We start from the raw sequence: 15,835 nt of genomic DNA, 5'->3' as shown, positions 1-15,835 counted from the left end.
CTTTTACCACTCCTCTTTCAGGCAATGTACTGCAAACTGTAACAATTCGTTGCATAAAAAGAATCGCCCATGCAGTTCATTTTCCAATGATCTTAAATTTGCTTCCTCTGATTAGAGACTGTTTTTCTCAATCCAGCTGTATAAACACTCAGAATTTTGACCAACTTCTAATACATTTCCCCCTATTGCACCCTCTCCCCTATGATTAGAATCATCATATTCCAGAGAAGAAATATTTACAGACAGTATGTATAATGTGCACTCTTTAATAAAATGGTCAGAATTGAAACTTCAGAATGTCAATTATTATTTTTCATACAACATCACCTGATTTAGGTTAACAGGTTTGTGCCTGCATTTGGAAGAGCCATAGAATTTTTTGGTCAAAGATAAAAATATAAAGAAGAATACTTGAATGGCAATATCATCCTGTACTTAACGTGGTCCTTGCATTAAAAAAAACCTTCTGCACTCTCTCATCTGGAAGTAATTTCTATCCTTATCCTTATCTGACCTTGAGACACCATGATACTCTCTCACACAATCAACATTATTCCAACTTCTCTTGCCCGTGCCAACACTTGTTTTGCCCTAATCTGGACCACAATTTATACTATTAAGAGGAAGAAGTTGCCAGATAGGGAAGTGGAAAGAGTTGCCATTTCAATTTTTAAGATTCAGATGCTGGCTACAAATTGCATTTGGTGACGGTCTAGTGTCTGTATCGATCCCCGTCCGCATCCCCAAAATCTTATCTCTTGCTATCCCCAACACCAGCAAGTCTATTTAAAGCCAAAATTCTTTTTTTTAAAAAAAACTACCTTAACAGATAAAAACAAGAGCTTAGTCGAATCCAGTACTTGTGTGTACGAACATGTGCAGGCTCTTTTGTTTCTCAAAAAGAAATGGAACATAGTCATTCCTCTGGCATTTTGAAACAGCAAATATACACGTGTGCACGGCACCAGAGTCAAATCTTCACCACCGCTGACTCCAAGGGCTCAGCCGTAGATGTAGATGGGCTTAGCTTGACCGTAGAGTTCGTCTTCGTACTTGGGAAGGCAGCAGAAGAAAATGCCACAGCCGATCATCAGTATGGTGGCCCCCCACCCAAAGCCGTAGCTCCAGCTGTACTCATAGTTGCCATTTTTGATGAGGGTCTTGGTGAAATTGACTGGGTACACGATGAGGGCGATGAACTGGAAGAGGACTGGGGGGGGGGGGGGGGGGGGGGGGGTGCAGAAGAAAACATGGTTAGAGAGGGAAGGAAAAAAGAACACCCAATACATCAGCTATCCGGGATTAGCCCGATTTTAACCTTTTTACAGGTGGGGTGAGTTTTGAATTGAGTTTTGAACTCAAACTCAACACTTGGCTTCATTGTTACCGGATGCAAGCTCACCGATCCATTTCCATAACCAGAAATATCACCAGATTCATTGATGGGACGGTATTTTCAGAGTGAGGAATTTGAATTGCATTCCGATTTAAATATAGCAATCAAGTTCCACATTCACACTGGTCAATTGATTCTGGATGTCACCATTCAATTAAATTGATCAATCTGTGGATAAGGGGTCAGCCATTTTGGACTCAGAGGGTGATGGAAATTCCTTTGGAACTCCCTTTCCCAGAGAATAGTCGATGCTCAGTCATGGAGTGTGTTGAATACTGAGATCGAAGGATTTTTGGAGAATTAAAAGTCCTGGGGGTAGGGCAGAAAAGTGGAGTTGAGGTAAACTATCAGTTAGGATTTTATTGAGTGACAAAGTAGATTCGTGGGTCCAGATGGCCCCCTCCTGTTCCTCATGTTCTTTATTAAAAATATTTTCCGAATGAACAGGATTGTACAACACTTTCCTTGGAGGGGAGTGAAGGAAAACCTGCATTGATCCATCTGTATGTAGACCAAAGTGCCGGACATAAGCCAAGAATCCCCAGTATGATGAAAATTTGCTGGATGTGAAAAGGAGCAAACTTTGGGGTTCTAGTTGAGGAGTAGTAGGGTTCCTTTTTTATTTTGATATCCCTTGCTTTCATCAATGCTACCTGTAACTAGCTGCTCATTCTTTACACAGTGCATCTGTGGGTTCTTGCTGTGCACAGCAGAGGTGCCATGTTTTGCCACACATTAACACTGGTCATCCAACTGAATTATTGTAGTATAACTGTGTCAGCTGAAAGGGGTACGAAGATTACTCGGAGGAAACACTCCCTTACTGAGTGAGTGATCAAACTATGGAACAAGCTGGCTTGGCAGATGTGGAAACAGTCATTGTGCGATTTAGGTACATTTTACTTCTGGAAATTAATATTCTGAATTGTAATTATAATTACTCGATCTCAGAACAAAAGGCAAGTTACTTAGGGCTGAGATGAGGATGAATGACTTCCGCAGAGGGTGATAAGCTTTCACAATCCTATGGGGTAGAGAATTCAGTTATACATTAACTTCAAGTCAGAGAATGACAGAATTCTACTTATTAAGGAAGTCAAGAGATGTGTTGATAAAGTGCAGGAAAATGCTGTTGAGGTAGATGGTCATCCACGATCTAGAATGACAGGGTGAGCTGAATGGCCACTCCTGCTCCTACAATAGGAGTAATTTGAGAATGACACCTGGTTTGGGAAAACCCCGTGTTTAATCTGGGTCTGTTGCAGACTCACTGAGTTTGAGTCCAGTCAACAAGTGAGGGCCCTGGGGAAGGAGCGAGGTATTTACCGAACAGCAAGACTTACCAGCAACAAAGAGGATGATACCAATCACTCTCAGCAGACCCGATTGCTCCTTGCAAAGAGCAAAGATGGACAGGATGAAGCAAATGATCAACAGGATACAACCGATTATCAGCAATGCTGCAGTAGCTTTCGCCCATCCTGGTAGAATGAAAGGACCAATGTCATTTATTATTAAAAAGAAAACACATCTGGTTCACTGTTGTCCTTTAGGGGAGGAAATTTGCCATCCTTACCTGGTCTGGCCTACATGTGACTCCAGACCCACAGCAACGTGGTTGACTCTTAACTGCTCTCTGGGCGATTAGGGATGGGCAAGAAATGGTAGCTTAGCCAATGACACCCTCATTCCATAAACAAACGTTTCTCAAAAACGTACCAGGGTGGGTCGAGAAAGTGGTTAATAAAGACACCGCTTGACAAAGAGAAGGACAGAGTAGAAAAGCAAGGATTTTAAGGTGAACTTTTATGAAACACTAGAGTGTTGTGTCCAGTTCTGGGCATCACATTTTAAGAAGGCTTTGGAGATGGTGTACAGAAGATTTATAAGAATGGTCCCTGGGATCAGCGACTTTAATTACAAGGATATGAAATGGAGAAGGTGGATCTGTTCTCCCTGGAGAAGAAAAGTTGGAGAGATTTGAGAGAGGGTCTCAAAATAAAAGTAAATGGCTTGAAGGGGAAGGATTTGTGAAGTTCTGAGGCTAGACAGGAGTCTAAACCTTGCACACTATTTCAGTGGAAGCGAACATTCATCACCTTTCAGTGCCTCAAATGAACCTGCCTCCACCACATTTCCAGGCAGAGCTTTCCAGATCCAAACTGCTCACTGTGTGAAAAAGGTTTTTCCCACTTCATCCGCACTACTTTTGCACTGAGTTGCGCTTACAGAGACCCTGAAAGGTTAGGAAGCCTCATTTTGTGTTATTAACATTCTACGACCCATTACTTCTTCTAATGGAGGAAAACTGCACACAGAAATCTCCCATAAACTGCAAAGCAAAAGGACTGAATGATGGGGGGGGAGACAGTCTTTCTTTAAGATTGGCCCTGGATTGCTTACTTCCACCAGAGAAGAGAGACATGGCCTTGTGCTGAGGGAAGGGAAATGGCTGTTTTAAGGAAAAGGGAATTTTACTTTCTTTGAGAGAGAGAGTTGGGAAGCAGGTCATTGTTTCACCACTTGACACCACGTCTGCATGTGTGGTCTCACACCAGCTCTCAAAAAAAATTTCTCAGCTCTGGGATCTATAAATGGCACTGGTCCATGCTTTGAAATGAAAGACCCATTTAAAGTCTAACCACGCGGGTGAGAATGGTCGTTTGGCATGGTAACCTGAGAGCTCTTTGTGCTTTCTCCCACGGGACTGGGAGGCAATCCTCTATGCAGCTGCTCAATAGGAAAGCCTGACAGAGAGAGGTTGCTCCCAGACCAAATACTCCTCCTATTTGTACTCATCCATATATAGTATTGTGGTTGCATAGTTATCAATAGCACCATGGTCCCTCCCCTCTTCATTCTTCCTTGCTGTTCTCTGCACCATCTCCCATTCCTTCCCACTGCATTCTCCACCTGGAATTCCTGCTGCTTCCTCACATTTTCCTGCAATTAAGACACAGGTATGGGACCACCTAGTCTCTGGTTTACCTGCACTGCTCTAGTATCCACTGAAGACAAAGTCATTCTGAGCAGGAACAGTCCCTTTGGCCCATCTTTCCTGTGCTGGCTCTTCAAATTAGCACAATTACCTTGTGCAAATCTTCAGCTCTCTCCCTCTAAACCTTGCACACTATTTCAGTGGAAGCGAACATTCATCACCTTTCAGTGCCTCAAATGAACCTGCCTCCACCACATTTCCAGGCAGAGCTTTCCAGATCCAAACTGCTCACTGTGTGAAAAAGGTTTTTTCCCACTTCATCCGCACTACTTTTGCACATCACTTTAAATCTGCCCTCTTCTTCTTCCTTTTACAAGCGGCAACAGTTTCCCTCTATTTACTCCATTTAGCTGTAGGTGTTGCCAGAGCACCCTGGTCACAAGATGTTGGTTGAAGAGAGAGATAGTTGCATTTATGTAGCACCTTTCACAGCTTACGATGCACCAGGCAGCCATTGAGGCTTTTATTTCTCTGAGAGTGCAGTCTGTCTTCTGAGTGAGCTGCAAAATAGAAGCCAGATCCATTGTATGAGGCAGTTAGAACCTGAAAGGGTTAACTGTCTTCACAAGCTATGCACCACCCACAGACTGTTCCAGAGGGAAGCAGCTATGCACTTCTCAATTGTGTCCTACCAGTCCCTACATCCTCACAAGAATGTGTATTATGTTTCAGTAAATAGTTAACAGTACAAAGCTAAAATAGTAACCATAATAAGGAGGTCCCGGTGTTGAACTGGGGTGAACAAAATCAGAGAAGGGCTAATGCCCGAAACGTCGATTCTCCTGTTCCCTAGATGCTGCCTGACCTGCTGCGCTTTTCCAGCAACACATTTCCATCTCTGATCTCCAGCATCTGCAGACCTCACTTTCTCCTCTGAACAAAATCAGAAGTCACATAACATCAGGTTACAGTCCAACAGATTTATTTAAAATGACAAGCTTTCAGACCGCTGCTCCATCATCAAGTAACAAAGGAGCAGTGATCTGAAAGCTTGTGATTTTAAATAAACCTGGTGGATTATGACCCAGTGTCATGCTCCATCTGACTAAAATAGTAACACACGTTTGATCTTAAATTGAGCCAAATTGTCTCAGAGGAGACCATCATTTTTCCCAGATGTAATGTATCTCATTACTAAGCAATATGCAATAAACCTATTTTCTGGTCATCAAGATTGAGACTAGCTTCCGCCACAACAGTTTTACGGGCATCCTTCCCCAGGTGGCATCAGTAAGGAGGACTGGTGACTACCCAACACACCCCAGAATGCATCAGATATTCTAGCATAGTGACCAGCCACAGTGATTTGCCATTATAATAAAGCCTACCTCGCCTTCCTACACCAACTGCACAGGCCACTTCCCTATAATCTCACTCCTCTCAGTGGGCAGAGAGAGACAAACTGGGAATACTGCAGAGGACATGCTGTTGGATAATGGATGACACGTGGATGGAGGCTGAATTTCGGACAGCAGGGTTGAAAAAGGGAATACTTCAAACAAACGTGGGCTGCCAGTGAACCAAGCAATATTCCGAACAGTATTAGTGGGTCTTAGTAAGACTGCACTGAGGGAACTGTCGACAGTTTAGCTCTCTTTACTTAAGCAAGGCTCCAATTGCATTAGCAATTCAGAAAAGGCTCATTTGACTAGTTCCTGAGATGGAAAAGGAACAGCAGGTCAGGCAGCATCTGAGGGGCAAGACAGTCAAGACTTCAGGCCTAACCTTTCTCCTGCCCACTTCCTCCTCCGCCCTACTCCTTCTCCTCCTCCACCCCTCCCCACCCCTTCCTCCCACCTTCCTCCTCCTGATCAGGAGCACTGATGAAGGGTCCTGCCTGAAACGTTGACTCTCTTGCTCCGCAGATGCTGCCTGACCTGCTGTTCCTTTTCCAGCTCCACAATCTATCGACTCTGAGTCTCCAGCATCTGCAGTCCTCACTATCCCCTAGTTCCTGAGGTGACACGGATGTGTTCAGAAGTTGGATCTGAACCTACTGAAATTTTGGAGAATGGGAGGGGCATGATCTTGTTGAAAGAATTCAAATTCTGAGGAGGCTTGACAGAGGCTGAGAAGATGTTTTCCCTCATAGCGGAATCTAGAACTGGGGTGCTCTGTTTCAGAAGAAGGGACCTCCCATTTGGAGAGAAAGGCATTCCATCAGCCGGTCGTTAGTCTTTGCAATTCTTTCCCCCAGAGAGGGGCAGAAGCTGGGTCATTGATGAGAGACACAGCTGAGCTAGATTGGTTTGCTAAGGGGGAGTCACAGGTTATAAGGAGCGAGCAGGAAAGTGGTGTTGAGGCCACCGGTATCATCTGGCGGGACAGGCTTGAGGAGCTGAATGGTCAACTCCTGCTCCTAATTGTTATTTATGGTCAGATACCAGACATGGGCTTAATGGGTTGACCTTCCACCGTTAAATAATAAAGCCACGAATTCATGCTCCACTCCCGAGATTCAAGAACATTTGCACATTCTCCCTGTGTCTGCGTGGGTTTCCTCCAGGTGCTCCGGTTTCCTCCCACAGTCCAAAAATGTGCAGGCTAGGTAAATTGGCCATGCTAAACTGACCATAGTGTTAGGTGAAGGGGTAAATGTAGGGGAATGGGTCTGGGTGGGTTGCTCTTCGGAGGGTCAGTGTGGACTTGTTGGGCCGAAGGGCCTGTTTCCACACTAATCTAACAAAAAAACATTCTTAAGGCTGACCTGGCCATTTGAGTACAGGGTAAAAACAATGACTGCAGATGCTGGAAACCAGATTTTGGATTAGTGGTGCTGGAAGAACATAGCAGTTCAGGCAGCATCCGAGGAGTACAGTGTGAGTGCTGCACTGTCAGAGGTGCTGCCTTTCTCAATTAACTGGATGTCCCATCTGGTCACTCAGATGGATGTAAAACGTCCCGCGGGATTGTTTAAAAGAAATCCAGAGATTTTCTCCCTGCTACCCTAGGCACAATATTTATCCCTCAATCAACATCACTGCCACAGACTATGTGGTAATTATTACACTGCTGTTAGTGAGAGCGTGCAGTGTGCAAACGGTTGCTGCCCTTTCCTACATTACAACAGTGACTGTTCTTCAAAAAAGTAGTTCATTGGATGTAAAATAACTTTGGGTGGTTAGCAAAGGTGCTAGGTAAACGCAAGTCATTTCGCATAGGAGGTGGGAAACATTGTTAGTACAAGGTGTGCCCAGGTAAAATGATCTCTCTCAATCTGTGCAAAAGGGCGGTGTCACAATACTGAAGGTGTTTCGTAAGTTTAGAAGATTGTGAACCAAGTCACAGCACAGCAGTTGTAGCTACCCAGCAGCTCCCTCACACAGAGACGCCCTTTCAAACTGTAAACTTGTCTTAGTGTGACTCATGACAAAGCCATAAATCACCCTGTACACAGTACTGCTCCCCTCACTCAGTGCAGCACTGACACCAGGGCTATGTTCAAGGGGCTCTTAGAAAATCTGATAGTGGTCTTTAAAATTAAGATTAGTTTAGATTCCCTAGAGTGTGGAAACCGGCCTTCATCCCAACAAGTCCACACCGAACCTCCGAAAAGCAACCCACCCAGTCCCATTCCCCTACATTTACCCCTGACTAATGCACCTAACACTATGGGCAATTTAGCATGGCCAATTCACCTAACCTGCACATCTTTGGACTGTGGGAGGAAACCGGAGCACCCAGAGGAAACCCACGCAGACACGGGGAGAAACTGTGTGCAAACTCCACAGACAGTTGCCTGAGGCGGGAATTGAACCCGGGTCCCGGGCTGTGAGGCAGTCTGCTAACCACTGAGCCATTGTGCCACCCATTAAGAATAGATTGATTTAAAAAAATAGACTTACTGCATTTACATTGCCACAGGATGTCCCCAATGCATAATTTAAAAAAAACAGGTTATTTCATTTATGTTGGCAAGCCTTAACTCCCCAGTCCCGAATTTCATTGAACTGAGTATTTTTGCTCAGCAATTTCAGAGGGCAGTTAGGAGCCAACCATAGTATCGTGGTCTGGAGTCACATACAGGACAGACTGGGTAAGGACAGAAGATTTCCATCCTTAAGGGGCATTAGTGAACCAGATGGATTGTCCCAACATCCTACGATAGTTTTTTGGTCAATATTACGGAGACTAGCTTTATATTCTTAACATATTAATTGAACAAGGAAGTGATGGCCTCATGGTATTATCACTAGATTAATAATCCAGAGACTGTGGTAATGTTTCGGGGGCCCTGCCTCAGCAGATGGTGGAATTTGAATTTGATAAATATCTAATGATGACCATGAATTCATTGTCGATTGTCAGGGGAAAAACCTCCTGTGTTCTTTAGGGAAGGAAACTGCCATCCTTACCCGGTCTGGCCTACATGCGACTCCAGACCCACAGCAATGTGGTTGACCCTTAACTGCCCTTTGAACTGGCCCAGTCAGTGACGCCCACATCCCATGAATGAATTTTTTAAGAAGTGAGTTTAGGGGTACGAAATGGAGGGGAGAGAGTGAATCAGTGTAGTACATTAAATCCAAAGTAAACATGGAAAAATCTGCTTTCAGTCTACAAACAGAAAGGGATATTCTGGAAAATTCTGGAATTACTGAGAAGATGGGGTAGAATCGCACACTGTGAGCCCTGGCTTTTGTAAGTTAATAATTCCCAACACTTGTTTGCTCAGAAGTCATTTAGGATCAAATTCCGACACCCAGTGTCTGCTCTTCCCTCTGCTGCCACCTGATATGAAGGCTTGCTCAACAACAGTGATTCACATTCCCCAAATATTTTCTTCTCCTCTTGTGGTAGAGAGATAGTGAGTGTCTGTACTAACACCACTCCATTACTAGGCCAGTGTTTGCAACGACTGCAAAGGGCCCAACAACTGAGAGGGGAGAATTCCCGTTTAACCATATCATAGAATCCCTACAGTGGAGATGCAGGCCATTTGGCCCATTAAGTCCACACTGACCCTCTGAAGAGCATCCCACAAAGACTCACCCCCCCTTATCTTATCCCCATAACCCTACATTTCCCATGGCTAATCTATCTAGCCTGCACATCTTGGGACCGTGGAAGAAAACCAAAGCATCTGGAGGAGACCCCGGGAGAGTATGCACATTCCACACTGACGGTTACCCGAGGCTGAAATTGAACCCAGCTCCCTGTTGCTGTGAGGCAGCAGTGCTAACCACCGAGACACCCTGCCACCCCGTTTCAGCTTACCAGCTGATGAACAGGAGCGTTCTGAAATGGAAACTGCACAATTAAATCCTCTTATCCATGGCAGAGATAGAGACTATTCAGCCCATCACTGCAGTACAAGCTCTTTGGAGACAGGTCTCGCTTCCATCCTCCATCTCCCCATCCCACTCCTTCCGTGTCCAGTGCTAGTTCTCCACAAGAGCGACTTAGACAGTCTCACTCGCTTATCTTTCCATACAACCCTAAAATCTCATCTCTGTGGAGAATTTTCCCCAGAACCTTTTTGAAAGCCACAGTTGAACCAGCCTTCACCACAGTCTCAGGCAGTGCACTTCCACATCCTCATCACTCGCTTTATCACTTGTTCGATCCAAGCTAGTTTTAAACTTCAGAAAGTGTTTCATTTCTCCCGACCTAAGAACTAACCTTTTGTATTTAAAAATAGGTTTGTTTCTTTTTGGGTTTGGAATGAACAAATGCTGACATTTTCCTCTCTTGAATTAAAAACCCACGAGTATTCAGAAATAGCACCCACATGGAAAAAGATTACCAACATAAAGCTACAGAACTGATGATAAAAGAATGGCAGACAGACAATGCAGCGAGGGTGGACAGTTTGTACAGTAAACACACCTGCCAAACAGAATTTGTTATCAGACCGCAGTCTGACTCACTCTGACCTTGATGGTGGTAAGGGACCATCTCCAAAATGCATCAGATTATTCTAAACGAACAACTGTTTGTTGGTTGGTTTCTGGCTTCAATCTACACAAGATCATCAGAAAGAAGCAGGACAGTGGTGAAGCAAGCTCAAAGGGCATTTAGTAAGATCATGGCTCTTCTGATTGTGGCCTTAACTCCACCTTCCTGCCTGTCCCCATAACCCTCAACTCTCATGAACTTAAAAACTGTCTAACTCCACCTTGAATATAATCAATGATCTGGCCCCCACGGTCCTGCCCAAAGTTGAATGATCCTCAGAAGAAATTCCTCATTTACTTAAATGGGACTCCCCTTATTTTTAAACTGCGACCACTCGTTCTAGATTCACCAACGAGAAGAAACATCTTCTCTGGTTCACATCTGACAAAGTCAGAAGTCACACAACATCAGGTTATAGACCAACAGGTTTATTTAGAATCAAAAACTTTCAGAGCACTGTCACCTGATGAAGGAGCAGAGCTCCGAAAGCTCGTGGCTTTGAATAGATCTGTTGGACTACAACCTGGTGTCATGTGATTTCTGAGATTGTCCAATCCAGTCCAACACTGGCACCTTCACATCATCAGGCCCCCTCTGAATGTTTCAATAAGATCACCAACCATTCTTTTAAACTCCAAGGAGTATAGGCTCAACCTGCTCAGCTTTATATTACAAGCTTAGCCTTTTATCCCAGGACTTAGCTCAGTGAACTGTTTTCAATGCAACACACCCCTTCTTAAGTAAGGAAACTAAAACTACATGGTCATCCATTTACCTGTAAAGGTGTAGCAAGAATTCCTTACTTTTATAAGCCATTCCACTAGCAATAAGGACCAACTTAAACCATTTACCTTCCTGTGTACTCACTGCTCCTACAATGTTAAGATTGAGATTCATATACAAAGACACCTAAATCCCACAGTATTCTGTAGTCTCACCATATTTAATTAACATTCTGCTTTTCTATCTTTCAAAATAAAGTAGGCGACTTCACATTTTCCTACATTGTACATTATCGGCTGATTTTTTTGACCACTCATTTGACCTATTTATATCCCTTTTATTTAAAAGAGCCTTGTGTCCAAAATACAACTTGCTTTCCTATGCATTTTTGTATCATCAGCAAATTTGGTTACAATTCTTTCTCCTCCCCCATCCAAGTCACAAATGTATATTGTAATCGAGTGATCCTGTGGCACTCCGCTGTTTATCATGCTGAAAAATAACCCATTTATCTCAACTCTCTCTTTCCTGTGGGTTAACCAATCCTGCAATTGACAGGAAACAATATGACACATCGTGGTTACTCTGTGCAACTATTTTGAACATTTAATATTGGGGTCACTCCAATAATGAAACACTATGGAATTTAGCTAAAGTCCACATTCCTCAATTATTCTTTGCATCATTGCTATCATGTGGCAAATCTAGTCTATCCCATTTTGATATGTACCATCTCCACCTTCTCACCACAACCCTCAGTCTTCTTGTCTCCTAATGCTTCAACTATTTGATGTTCTTCCCTGGTGTTTTATACCATGCCTGTTATTACCTTTGCTTTCCAAGTCCTTAAATTGAATTCCAGAGAGTCTGAGCCTATCCCTCAGTGTGGTTCAGCGGGTAACACTCTCCCTTTTGAGTCAGAACTTTGTAGGTTCAAATCCCACTCAGAGACCTGGCTACTGTGATCTAGGCTGATGCCCTTTATGGATACTGACGGTGGTGCTATCCATCTGATGAACCATCAAGGGGAGATCCTTCCTGACCTGTTGGGTGGGTCTAAAAGATCCCTATTGTGAAGATGACAATGAAAGCCATCCCTTGTGTACTGGCCAATAGTAATTCTTCAGCCAGCATCACAAAAACAGATGGTCTAATAAGTATTACAATGAGGGGATAACTTAAAATATGAAGTTGAGGTCACCAGCAGGTCAGCCATGATTTTATTGTATGGTAGTGCAGGGCTGAATGGCCTACTCCTGCCCCTGATCTGTTTGTTCCAGCGAGCTTTCTGTGAGCAAATTGGCTGATTAGAGTGAGCTACTGCTGTGGTGTAAAGTTGCTAACTGGCTTTCACATCCTACGATTGTGAAAGGCACTACATAAATGCAAGTCTTGAATTGGTTTTGGCAATATTTTTAAGCCTTTCACAATGTTGAAAACCTGAATTAGGTTCCACTTTGTAAAAGAAATAACGTGTTTTTCTCGTCAGTGTAAGTTCTGAGAACCAGAATCATCTAAATTATGTTGTTTCGCATCCTCTCTCATGACAGCAGTTAGCTCCTTCCTCAGTTTTACCCTCTCTCTTACTAATGGAAAGAGGATAGAATCAGTATCGTACCAACACCAAAGCAGTTCAATGGACCCATCGAATCCACTAGCGTGTTCCTATGCGATGTCATTTATTGTCTATCCCTAGTTACCCTGCAGAAGGTGATGGTGAGCTGCTTACTTGAACTGTTGCAATCCATGTGCTGTCAGTAGACATATAATGCTGTTAGGAAAGGAATCCCAGGATTTTGACCAGAGATACTGAAGAAGCAGCAATATATTTCTAAGTCAGTATGGTGAGTGACCTGGAGAGGAACTTGCAGGTGGTGATGGTGTTCCCATGTACCTGCTACCCTTGTCCTTCTAGATGGTACTGGTAGTAAGTTTTGAAGGCGCTGTCTAAGATCTTTGGTGAATTTCTGCAGTGCATCTTGTAGGTGGTACACACTGCTGCTACTAAGCGTCAGGGGTGGAAACAGTGGATGTGGTGACAATCAAGCAGGCTGCTTTCTCCTGGATGATGTCAATCTCCTTAAGTATTGTTAGAGCTGCACTCATCCAGGCAAGTGGGCAGTATTCTATCCTGACTCATGCCTTGTTGATGATTTGCATGTGACTGATCCCTTTTATGTATATTTCTAACTTTTCATTTAATTGCATATGCAATTATCTTAAGTTAGTACCATCTCTCCAAGCAGTGTCATAGGGTTGTAAGTACAGAAACAGACCCTTCAGTCCAACCCGTCTAGTCCCATTTGCCAGCATTTGGCCTATGCCCCTCTAAGCCCTTCCTATTCATGTACCCATTCAGATTTCTTTTAAATGTTATCATTGTACCAGCCCCACCACATTCCATACATGTACCACCCTCTATGTGACAAAGTTGCCCCTTAGTTCTCTTTTAAACCTTTCCCCTCTCATCTTAAAACTATGCCCTCTAGTTTTGGATTCCCCTATCCAAGGAAAAATACCTTGGCTATTTACCGTATCTATGCCCCTCATGATTTTATAAACTTCTATAAGGTCAGCGCTCAGCCCCTGATGCTCCAGATAAACCGCCCCAGCCTATTTAGGTTCTTCCTATAGCTCAAACCCTCCAACTCCAACAACATCCTCGTAAATCTCTTCTGCACCCTCTCGAGTTTGACAACATCCTTCTTCTAGCAATCTGTCACTGTTTATCCTAAACAACGTATTGGGTGTGTGTGACTTCTCCATCAGATCACCAACTTTCCACACTTGCAAATAAATACTCCAACGTCTAATGTTTGACTTCCGTACTATAACTCCACACTCCCGTGAATGCCCTAACGATGCTCCATTGTATTTATCCATTTGCTCTATATCCTTCTTGGAAGAACTGGCCAAAGCTAACCACAATAAGCCAATTGCTGCCCACCTAGAAGGCTTCTAATATTCAATGTTCCTCTCTACATTTTGCCTTTACATACCTGGTACCTTTCATGATATCATCTTCTTCTGTTTCTCTGGCTACCTTTTGTGTAGACACCTTTTGCTATAGAGATGTAAATTACTGTAACTATGCAATTAAGGATTTCACTTGCCTTCATTGAAATTTACTGACTTGCACAGCCAGCTTTAATGACCTGTGCACACCAAGGCTTCTCTGCTCATCATTATTAATCCTGCCTTTTACACTTTACCTTCAATGTACGTAGATTATGAAATAACTCCACAGAGGCCGGTATCCTGTCACCAAGTCACCCTTTATTTATAAATGGCAAGTTCTTGCACTGATCCAGCTCCTTCAGAGCCAGCTCTGAGAGGGAATGGAACCTCTGATACTCCTGTTTTTTTTTGAAGCAGTGCCCTTCACAAAAGGCAATGCTGTGTGATCAAACATTTTTTTTTCCTTACACAGTGAGAGACACAAGGTGCACGAATCTTTATTCAATTTCCACCACCAGGAAGATAGGAAAACACCTGAGTGGCCAGTGACAAGCAGTGCCCTTCACAAAAGGGCAATGCTGTGTGATCAAACAGTGAAGGGGGGATACTCTTGTTTTTATCTGTCAGCCAGAGCTCCCTGATTGGGCCAGATTAACAGCCCCAATCAGGGAACTCATATTTCACAAAGTCCATCTGATTGACCTCGTTACAATCACTGTCAATCCACAGTACAAGAAAAAGCTTTATGATCAGTGTTTGTTATGTACATGAATTTTCTACGACTTTACTCTATTTAACCGTCAGTAATAACTTTCTCAAACATAAACAGAAATCACTGGAAATTCTCAGCTGGTCTGGGAGCATCTGTGGAGACCCATATTCAGAACTTGATACACTCTCAGCTTCACCTGAAGTGCTCCCATGTTATCTGCCTCAACCACTCCCTGTAGGAAGGAATTACATGGAATTTGGTGAGCATGTGGAAAGAATTTTCCCCAAATTCCCAACTGGATTTTTTTTACCAATTATCATATGTTTGTGACTATTTCTGGCCTTTCCTGGAAGCAGAGACATCCTTTCTACATCTACGTTGGCAAGAGCCTTTCAAAACTTAAAAGTGCTTTATCTTCAAAAGTCTTCTTCTGCTGTTGCAGCGAACGTGCAGTAATTATTCCAAGTTCCAGAATAGGACACTGTTGTCAGACTTCCCAATTGTTGAAAGCTTCATTTAGAGAGATGCTATTCTCTTGCCCAACTCCCTGCTCTTACTGCTGTACTACCAAATGGATGACTCCAGCTTCTGTCTGCCTGAACTAAGCAGCTAAAAGAAAAGTAAATTCCCAGATATTTACCACCAGCAGGTAATGAAGTACAGAGGGAGGAGAGAGCCTGAAGAGAAGGAGAAATATGGAATTGCACTCCAACACAATTTTGTCCCAATCAGATCTGGTACAGGTAGGCTGGCAGTAGAGGTCATGGAAAGTTAGTATAGGAAACAGGAATAGGCCATTCAGCCCCTCCATTCCTCAAGACTGACCAGAGATTAGCCTCAACTTTTCTGCCTGTTCCTTGATTCCCCTAAAGTTTAAACATCTGTCTATCTCAGGTCTGATGTGGAGGTGCCAGTGTTGGACTGGAGTGGACAAAGTTCATCAAATATGTTCAGGCCTGAGATACAGTTAAAAATCACACCACACCAGGTTATAGTTGAATTTATTTGGAAGTATGAGCTTTCGAAGTACTGCTCCTTTGTCTTGTGTGGTTTTTAACTTTATCTCATGCCTTTACATATTTGATAGGGGCTAGATTAGAGTGGTGCTGGAAAAGCACAGCAGGTCAGGCAGCATCCGAGGAGCAGGAAA

At 43.5% G+C, this 15,835-nt stretch overlaps 1 protein-coding gene across 1 annotated transcript in view; it reads right to left on the bottom strand.

Annotated features, from left to right (window-relative positions):
• Positions 1-250: 250 nt before the first annotated feature.
• LOC122552605 (p53 apoptosis effector related to pmp22) overlaps positions 251-15,835 on the bottom strand; it is a 22,057-nt gene continuing 6,472 nt past the window's right edge. The window contains exons 2-3 of the mRNA XM_043695355.1: positions 2,740-2,877; positions 251-1,210 (exon numbers count right to left, since the gene is read on the bottom strand). Coding sequence (XP_043551290.1) covers positions 1,002-1,210; positions 2,740-2,877 — 347 coding nt within the window. The 3' untranslated portion in view covers positions 251-1,001. The remainder of the gene's footprint in view (positions 1,211-2,739; positions 2,878-15,835) is intronic.

This window comes from Chiloscyllium plagiosum, chromosome 9 (assembly GCF_004010195.1).
Source record: "Chiloscyllium plagiosum isolate BGI_BamShark_2017 chromosome 9, ASM401019v2, whole genome shotgun sequence".
Taxonomy (NCBI): domain Eukaryota; kingdom Metazoa; phylum Chordata; class Chondrichthyes; order Orectolobiformes; family Hemiscylliidae; genus Chiloscyllium; species Chiloscyllium plagiosum.
This window is presented reverse-complemented; position numbering and strand designations above follow the sequence as displayed.